Source organism: Neltuma alba, unplaced genomic scaffold (genome assembly GCF_004799145.2).
Source record: "Neltuma alba isolate B1F8T4 unplaced genomic scaffold, ASM479914v2 tig00013646_pilon, whole genome shotgun sequence".
NCBI classification, from domain to species: Eukaryota; Viridiplantae; Streptophyta; class Magnoliopsida; order Fabales; family Fabaceae; genus Neltuma; species Neltuma alba.
In genome coordinates, this window is record NW_021637826.1 from 53,577 (window position 1) to 62,920 (window position 9,344).

The following is a 9,344-nucleotide window of genomic DNA, read 5'->3' on the forward strand; positions in this document are numbered from 1 at the left end:
TGTACATTACATGTCCATGATGACAATGGAAGCATACAGTAAGATCAACGGAGCGAGTTAACACACACACACACACTATGGATTTTATCATCTTATTACAAACTCGGGAAAGAAGTAGTTATTCATACAGTAATTCATCAGAATTCCAGAGGGTGCAGCCATTGCCATTCTCTTCAAAAGCGCCAGAACCATACACAAACCTCCTTAATCTCTCCGATATCCTCCCAGCCCTGTTACCACATTCTCCTACCTGAACAACATTCATGGGGAAAAAACACCAGATCCATCACTCATATGCATAAATCAGTTTGACCTCTCAGCTCTAGCTATATATAGGAGCCAGTTCTAGCTAATTTAATTCCAACTTATCGATCCACTTACTAAGGCTTTAAGCTAAAATCTGAAGAGGTCTGATGATAAAAAAAAGAAAAAGGTTACTGGTTTAGAGGAAATTTCATGAATTGCTTACCTGACAGTGAATGTTATGAAAAACCGTATCTTGAACGACTGAATAGCTGGCGCTAAGAATGTCAGCTTGTTCCTCGTGAAGAATGCGAATGAACTCGTTGAAAATGAACTGGCAATCCAACCCAGTAATCACACAAACCTCTAGTGTTGAACCCATTTGGTGAATCTCAACTTTGGGGGACTTCGACCCCTTAATGATTCCTCTGTTATTATAACTTAGTCTCCCGCTAACGCTTATATCTGGTTCGTTGTTGATTTCCATCAGGCTGAGCTTCTTCTCCTGCATCTTCTCCAACTTTATCTGGAGCTTCTTTATGTAGTTCGTGGCTTCACCCAGCTGATCCGGCAGTGAAATCAACTCCTGCACCACAGGATTTAAACGTACAATACATAAATAACTTAAAAAGCGGTAAAAAAAAAAAAACGAGTAATAATGAATTTGGAGGTGAGATTAAGTACCTTGGAGGTCTGACGAGGGACGAGTGAGCTGAGCCTGGAGTAAAGAGCCCTCATTTGGCTTCTTCGGTTCCTCTCTATGACTTTCCTATCGCATCTGGACGAAGTGCCTGGAACGTTCTCCATCGTCTCACTAGAATCTATAATTTACCCCTCCTACCTGCAAATTACAATATGGCTGGCTATAAAGGGTGAGACTTGAGAGAAGACTAATGCTGTTCCATAGATAAGGAGAGAGAGGAAGCGAGTGGTTAATAATGGGAATAAATTATGGGGGTGGGGTGCCTCTAAATAAAGGGAAAGTTTTGGATCATTATATATTTGGCTGCGAGGCTCTGATCGATCTTTCATAAAAAAGCATTCAGATATTTGAGAGACGTGGTGGGGCTCCTTTCGTCTTGGACCTATCTCCGTCCCGTATGAACATCTTTCACAGTGTCTCTTCAATAATTAATAACCTAACAAACTCAGCCCGTCATAGTACATATGCGCGTGAGGTCTTTGTACCATCGATCCGGATCAAACATATATTCAAAAAGATTTAAGTATGCTAGTAGAGTATCAATTTTTTTTTTTAAGTTGCCTTTGTGACATTGCATGGCATATGGGCTTTAACATATAAAGCAACAAAACAATACGTGTATGTTCTCAACGTGTGAGCATGTCCGCATCATCTCACAGGTGGCCAAAAAAACAAATTCCAAAAAAAAAGAAGGAACAACCATGTGAGATACGTGGATGTGAATTTGATGTTATACTTTGGTGCTATGAGGAGGAAATCTCCAGAGATAGATGATTAGGATTTGTTTGGGGGGACAGGTATGGAAAGTTGACACGTTTTGGTTTTCACACCTTTATTACAGTAGTAGTGGTCCATTGTATTCAGATGAAGACATAAATAAAAGGGGGCCCTCCTTCCCGGGAACAGATTCAGTATTATTAGGGTTTTTATATTATACTTTAGAAGCTTCAAATTTGAGAAGGGTATCATCTAGTATTTTATAAGTTTTTAATTTGAGTTTGTCTTAATATTTAGGAAAAATCCCTAAAAAATAACTATTGAATTTTAAAATTCAAAATAAAAAATTACTTCAAAAATGTGTTGTCATTTGTTTTTCGAGTATAGTTATTTTCTTTACAAGCATAATAACCAATACTGATTTAGAATTTTAAAATTCAACAATTATTTTTTTGGAATTTTCCCTAATATTCAATATACATTTTTGTTAATGTTATCTTTAATTATTTCTCTTTTACCATATTTTCCTATATATTCTTTTTCATCGTTTTACTCATTTAGTGTAAAGACATATTTAAAAATAAAAATTTATTTTTAACTTATTTATTATTTTTAATTAATTTTAACTAACTCTCTGTTATCTATAAATTAGTTCTTTAAAACCCATAATAAGGACGGGAGAGAGTATATGTAAAGAGGATGAATGATGAATAAAGGGTCAACATGACGACCATTTATATCGCGTACTATTTAGATTCAGACACCTCGTGGGGTAGGTAATTAGCGATGTAATGGGCATTCGAATTGATGGATGACTTTTGTCAATTATATATTTGAAACATTATACAATTTTTTTTACCTTTTTAATAAATGTGTTTTTTGTTACATTTTTAATTAAATGAATGAATAAAATGATTACATATGCTATTAATTTAACCTCGTCAACAAGACAGGTGGGCAAAGGACAAAACATGAGGCCGGGTATGATTTCACACATATTCTAATCACGTGGTGAATTAATTATTCATTAATTCAAAGTCTACCCAATTACTCTTCTAGTCTTATTTTATAGGCGACTTTTAACATGTTTTACATAAATTAAGAAAAATTTTAAATTTTATGAACTCTCATTTTAAATTTAATAACTTTTTAATTTTTTTCCTATTTAATATATATTACACCTCATATAAACAAAGTTAACATGATAATATATAAGGGATAAAATTATATATCCACACAAAATTTTTTTTTCAGTATCCTAAAAATAGAAGGAAAAAAATGTCTTCTCCTTTGCCTTATAAATAGAATAAGAGGAGCAGTTACTTGGGGGGCAAATTAATTAACCACAATAGTAATTCAGACCCGTGGGGGTGGTTCTATAATTAATTTAAGTCACGTGTCATAAGAACACGCGGGAAAATGAAACGAGTGGCTGAGGTTCGCATCTCTTGTTAGGTCTGAACTGAAATGAAATGTCGAGGTGGCTACATGTTTCTCCTCATTTGCCAAATTGTCATTTTCATTAATTGTTTTCTATTGCTTTTAAAATGTTGATTTCACTCAAACTAGCGCAATTCAAATTAAAGACGGTACTTATTGAATATAAAGACGTATATATACAGAAATTATTCATTATTCTGTAAATTTTGCAAGCGCAACATATCAATACCTTAATTCAAATCATTCTTATGAATAAAAATTTTTTATGGGAGACCTTTTTTTCTATTTTAAATTAAGTTCAATAAAATATCAGCTGAATTTTTTCGGGGGCATATTTGATAGTAAGTTTAATCAAGTCGAAGTTAAAATTTTGAATATACTATAACTTATGTAATGTTTTTATTTTAGTTCAATAAGCTCAAAAATTAAGTTTTTCTAAATCCAGATTAAAAAAAAATTCAACAAACCGTACTATTCATAAGTAGAAAAAACAAAAACAGACATGCAATGAGGCCATTGCTTCTATCCACACACAGACACAATCAATTTCAACATATATGCCAAACGGGTAGTAGTGTGAACTGTAAACCCCCTTATTTTACCAGGTGTGAACTCACAAGTGTCGTGCACCTTTAGTTCACTTTTCTCTAATTGCAACTTCTTTTGTTTGTGTGTGCATGCAAAAGAAGATGAATGTGCTTAATAATATATAAACTACTCGGACTAGCTATTTAACTAATCTATAGTATGGAAATCAAAGCCACATGGGGCGATCCTAGATATATGTATGGTGAAGGTAGTTAAGAGTTCAAACCTCCTGTGCCATAATCCAAAAATAAACAAACAAATTAAACATGCAGGCATGAGTTCAAACCTCCAATAACTTTGCTCATATTTATCTGGCTCCAATTACTAGATCTATCCCTCAAACATACATGAAAATTCCAGGCAACTCAGGCACACTTACACACGGATTCGGGGTGCCCTTCTGCTTGCCCTTAAGCACATAAAAAGTGACATTTTAATATTTCATGAATTAAAAATGGTGTAATTTTTATTTTTTTTAGAACATTTGCATCTGAATCAAAAAGAAATTACATCAATTTTAGAGCATTTTTTCCTTTAACAAATCATTTTAAAAAAACTGAGGGAGGCTTATGCTAGGCGAAGTGCGCGCGCTCTCTTGAACCTTGAATTAGTAAATTTGAATGAGTAACGGATTGTTCCAGTTAATGAGTGGGGACAACCGGCAGCATCATCTGAGTCTCAGAAGATATAATGGTGAGGTTGCCATCGAAACTAAATTAAAACAGCATTTTCTCTCTCTCATTTATTGCAAGTGCTCTGTAACTCTCCCCCACCTGTTTCTCCAATCGCTTTCATCTGCTTCGCTTCCTCCAGATTCATTCGTCATCCCCGTTTCTCTACCGGCGACCTCAAGCTTGGGAGAAACCAACAAATTAAAGAGCGTACAAGAGAAATAGAGAGAGCAGATATGCCATGCGGGAGAGAGGCGAGAAGAAGTAGGGACTAGGTAGAGGAAGAAACAAGGGTGAGCTTCGATTTCAAGTTTTGAAACTTGAAAAAATGGTGGCAAATAAGACATTAAAACTAGTGAAGCTCCATAAAACTGACCAGGATTAAAGAGCACGCAACCATATGTGCGAGCCATCTTGCACGTAACCTAAAAACCAAGTCATTACTCTGATGTGCAATTTATTCACCGCAACTCACATGTTGAAATTAAAACTTGATGATATATTGATGATAAGAAAGCTCCTTTATTAGTTTATTTAACGTGCAAAAACCAACGGGTAGCAGAAATAAACTAGGAAGTACTGCAACCACCAACTCCTAGAGGATAGCTTACAGTGCAGCTTCTAACCCTTAGAAAACAGCTCTCATGGCAGATATTCCACCAACTCCTATTGATTTGATCAAATTAATATAAATCCGCTACAAATTAAAGTAAGGGGGAAAAGTACACATCCCAATTGACTCAGTCAAACAAATAAAAAATGAATGGGTAGCTTAACTTGTAGGGGGGCTGTGTGCTTATCTAGGGCTTTTTTGGATTGTTCATCAATAAGCACGGTGCCTAAGCCAAGACAAAAACTCTTATCATATACTTACTTTATATTTTGTAAATTATGATTAAAAAACTATTTATAAACTATTTTAAATAAGCTCTTACTAAGTCATCATCTCAAGCTTGGCTTTGAGGATGCAACAATATTGAAAACTAAGTACTAGAGCATTGCTATTCTTATATATGGAATGGTTTGACCAGCCCCATGCCTTCCAATTTTGTGAGTGGGTTTTGGCTCCTAGAATCAGTGAGATGTGCCGGCCATTACTTTTGGATCGATCAATTGAAGTTCTTGTTTATGATATGAACACTGGACAGAGAGTTGAGTTTGAGTTGTAACATCACAACTTTTCTTTGTTGGCGTGGGGATATTATATTCTTTTGTACTGATTTATGATATAAGTAAAGAACCAGACACGAACATGTTTATTTAATTCAATAATAACATCTGGAACACGAATAATTACTCATGTAGCATCACAATTTTCAACTCTTTGAAACAAGAAGCCACAAGGCAATCACAAGGGAGCAAATATCAGTTGGTGTCATGTAAATTTTGCTTTGCATTTTGTCTATAACAATGGAAGCACACAATCCTAAGATCGATCAGATGGGTTCGCATATTTTTCTATTCTATCACAAATTAAACTAAGCATAAGTTATTATTCGCATTCTGATTATCACTAAAACTCCACAGAAAGAAGCCGTTGGTCATCCTCTTCAAAATGCGCCAGAACCATACGCAAACCTCTTTAATCTCTCTGATATCCTTTCAGCTCTATTACCACATTCTCCAATCTGAATAACATTGATACAAAACCAGATCAGCTCTACGAAGATTCATAGCCGTAAATGTTCGTCGATTATGATTAAAGAAAATTTTACAGAGTTTGGTCCCTCAATTAGTTTGGTTTCTTTAATTAGGAATTAGCTTCAATTAGCCACTGAACTAGTTGGTATATGTTTTAGTTCTGAAACATGATAGTTTTATATGCATATTAACCCGTTTTATCAAGCAGCCCGTGTCACTTTTGAAAAAAATTAGGGCTTCAAGCTAAAATCTAAAGACTTCGAATAGTCTAATCAGAACAATAAATGCTCAGTTTAGAGGACGTTCCATAAACTGCTCACCTGACAGTGTATGGTATGAAAAACAGTATCTTGAACTACTGAATAACTCGCATTGACCACATCGGCTTGTTCTTCGTGAAGAATGCGAACGAACTCGTTGAAAATGAACTGGCAATCCAAGCCAGTAATCACACAAACCTCTAATGCTGATCCCATTTGGTGAATCTCAACTTTGGGCGATTTCGAACCCATAATCATTCCTCCATCGTTATTACTTAGGTTCCCACTAAAATTTGGCTCGTTGTTGATTCCCATTAGGCTGAGCTTCCTCTCTTGCATCTTCTCCAACTTTATCTGAAGCTTCTTTATGTAGGTCGTGGCTTCACCCAGCTGATCTGACAACGAAATCACCTCCTGCACCACCAGATTTAAACGCACAATACACATACACGAATAACAAAAAAATTGAGGGGCTAAGTAAACGAAGAAGTACCGCAGAGGATTGACGAGGGACGAGAGAGCTGAGCTGGGAGCAAAGAGCCCTCATTTGGCTTCTTCGGTTCCTCTCGATGACTTTTCTGTCACCTCCGGATGAAGAAGCTGGAATGTTGTCCATAATCTGGAGACTGTAGGGTGTTGCAGTATGGGTAGATAGGTCAAGAGCTCAAGATGAATGCTGTTTCATGAGTAATTAAGAAGCTTGAGAGAGTGTGTAAGCGATTGGGCAATTGGAAGAAATCAGGGGTATGGATTTGTGACTTTAAATAAAGCAAAACTGTATCAGTTTCATTGGTTTAGATGCCTCTCTCTCTCTCTCTCTCAATTTATACTCTATTTCTTTTTGTTAAAATAAAGCTAGATAACTAATTTATAAATACTAAAAAAATTAGTTAAATAAATTATTTAAAATAAATATGTGATGATTTTTTTAAATAATATTTTTAATAATGTGTATTGTAAACAAAGAACAAAAAAAGAGACCGGATACTAAATCGGTTGAGATAGTGATTCAAAAGTCAGTTGGTCATATTTTGATCAAATCAAGATCAAATTGGTTATATTAAAATAATATAATTTCATTAAAAATAACAAAATATAACAGCACTAATAATCACTAATAACAAAATAAAAGGAAATATAACAATAGTTTGATTGTAACAGTAACAAAATACAACAACGTTAAGAATTTTGATCTTTAAGATTTATCAATAACTAAAATTAATAATCATTGATATCAAAATTATCATTAAAATTCATTCAAATCTATAGTGACTGAGATATTAAGAGTTGAATGAGAAAAATAAAACTAATAATAACATAATCGTCCAAACCGGTTCATCACTAGTTTACACTGATTTTTGCCAATTTTCACCTGTTTACACCAATTTGACTAGTTCAATACCGGTTTAACAACAGAACCAAACCGGACCACTGGCCGGTCCATCAATTTTTTGGTTGAACCAGCTAGTTCAGTCTGGTTTTTTTTTGCTCTGATTATAAACACTTCTTGATAGAAAGTCTCTTAATACAAGTAATCAATAAAAATATTTTTAAAAAATTGTAAATTGGAAAGATAATAAATCAATATCTTATATTTAGAATCAAAATAAAATTTATATGTAGCTTCTACATTTAAGATGGAAGGCAGTACAAACAAAAGAGTTATTTTTTTGCAAGCTGAATTTGTTTTTCCGGTGACATATAAACTGAAAATTGCAAGGCAAAGAAAAAACCTTTTCCCCCGGCCGTTTTATGTGGGGGTGTGTGTCGTCCCTTGTATAATGATTTTACTATCAAATCAAAATAGCATGATATCCCGTGTGGGATGCGCGTTTGCATGCGCGGTGTGGTCTCTTTTTGGGCTGAGAAGAAATGTTAATGTGGTGTGTTTAATTGAAGTACCTACTATATGAGAAGTGAGAAGGACTTTATTTGTTGTGGGAAACTCTGACGAAGTGTTCCTTTTCACACCTGTAACGGTCAATGTGAATGGTTCAATGTGTCAGACATCCACATTAAGGGAGTGTTTGGGGTCCATTAAAGGCACCTTAAAAAAGAAAGTATGTGATCTTCTTCCTAGCGTCCCACGTGAAGTTTCTTGTTTTGTTTAAACGTTGTTGAGTTTTTCTATGTGTTAATTTGTGGTTATGTTTTTCATTTTTTAGACTTTAAACTAGTGCGTGGTCTTATACATGGTACTACTTTCCATATTTAATATAAGATCTTGTTTGACTCTCAATTTAATCTTAAATATAAGACCACAATCTACTGTATCTCTCATATTTATTCATTTCTTTTAAAGTAGTCTTTGTAATATGTGCATATATTAAATGTTTCATCAAATCACACTTGATTAGCAGTAGTATTTTAGAAAAAAAACACTTATTACCTAACTTAACTAATTTTTTTAATCTACTCAAATTACTCAATTAGAACGGGAGATTGCAGCGTCTTATGGGTTTGTTAAATAATTGATGTTTATGTGGAAAAAAAAGAGTTATAGGACAAATGTATATCAGCTTTAATCAAAAGTCAATGGTCGCCGTACGTGGCCAAATAATACTACCAACGAGTAAATTGTGAAAATTAACGATTTTTCTACCATAATGAGATATCTATTTCATTCGCATCTGGACACACAAAGTAGTATCCGAACGCAGCTCTCCAGAATAAGAATAAATGGTGACCAAAATTTGCACTTTTCCCCCATTATCTCCTGATATTTTATTCACAGGAATGGACCACAAGCTGCCGTCCAACTCCCAATTTCTGGGACAAAAAAGGGGGAGTTTAGTTTTATCTTAAATAATTATTTATAATTTGAGTCTCATATATTTTTAAAATGTATATCAAATTGAAAAAAAATGGAAAGAACAAAAAATAATCAAATTATTCTTGATCTATTTATGCAGATTGTAATGTTACGAGATATCTTGCCATAAATTTTTGTTTTATATGAATACCGGCTGAACTTATTTTAATCATAATTCATCTTTCAATCACCATAATGAAAATTACATTTATTTTATAATCTACAATTGCATTCAGAGTAAAATAAATATTTAAGGCAAAACAATGGTG

At 34.1% G+C, this 9,344-nt stretch overlaps 2 protein-coding genes across 2 annotated transcripts; both read right to left on the reverse strand.

Annotated features, from left to right (window-relative positions):
- LOC114738657 (transcription factor bHLH162-like) lies at positions 1-1,156 on the reverse strand. The gene is made up of 3 exons (XM_028926719.1): positions 928-1,156; positions 470-829; positions 1-250 (listed from the first exon to the last, which is right to left on the reverse strand). Exons 1-3 carry the CDS (start codon positions 1,048-1,050, stop codon positions 119-121), a joined length of 615 nt encoding a protein of 204 aa, XP_028782552.1. The 5' UTR covers positions 1,051-1,156; the 3' UTR covers positions 1-118.
- Positions 1,157-5,912: 4,756 nt separating this feature from the next.
- On the reverse strand, positions 5,913-6,879 carry LOC114738658 (transcription factor bHLH162-like). The gene is made up of 3 exons (XM_028926720.1): positions 6,757-6,879; positions 6,324-6,677; positions 5,913-5,990 (listed from the first exon to the last, which is right to left on the reverse strand). Exons 1-3 carry the CDS (start codon positions 6,877-6,879, stop codon positions 5,913-5,915), a joined length of 555 nt encoding a protein of 184 aa, XP_028782553.1.
- Between the last annotated feature and the right edge of the window lie 2,465 nt (positions 6,880-9,344).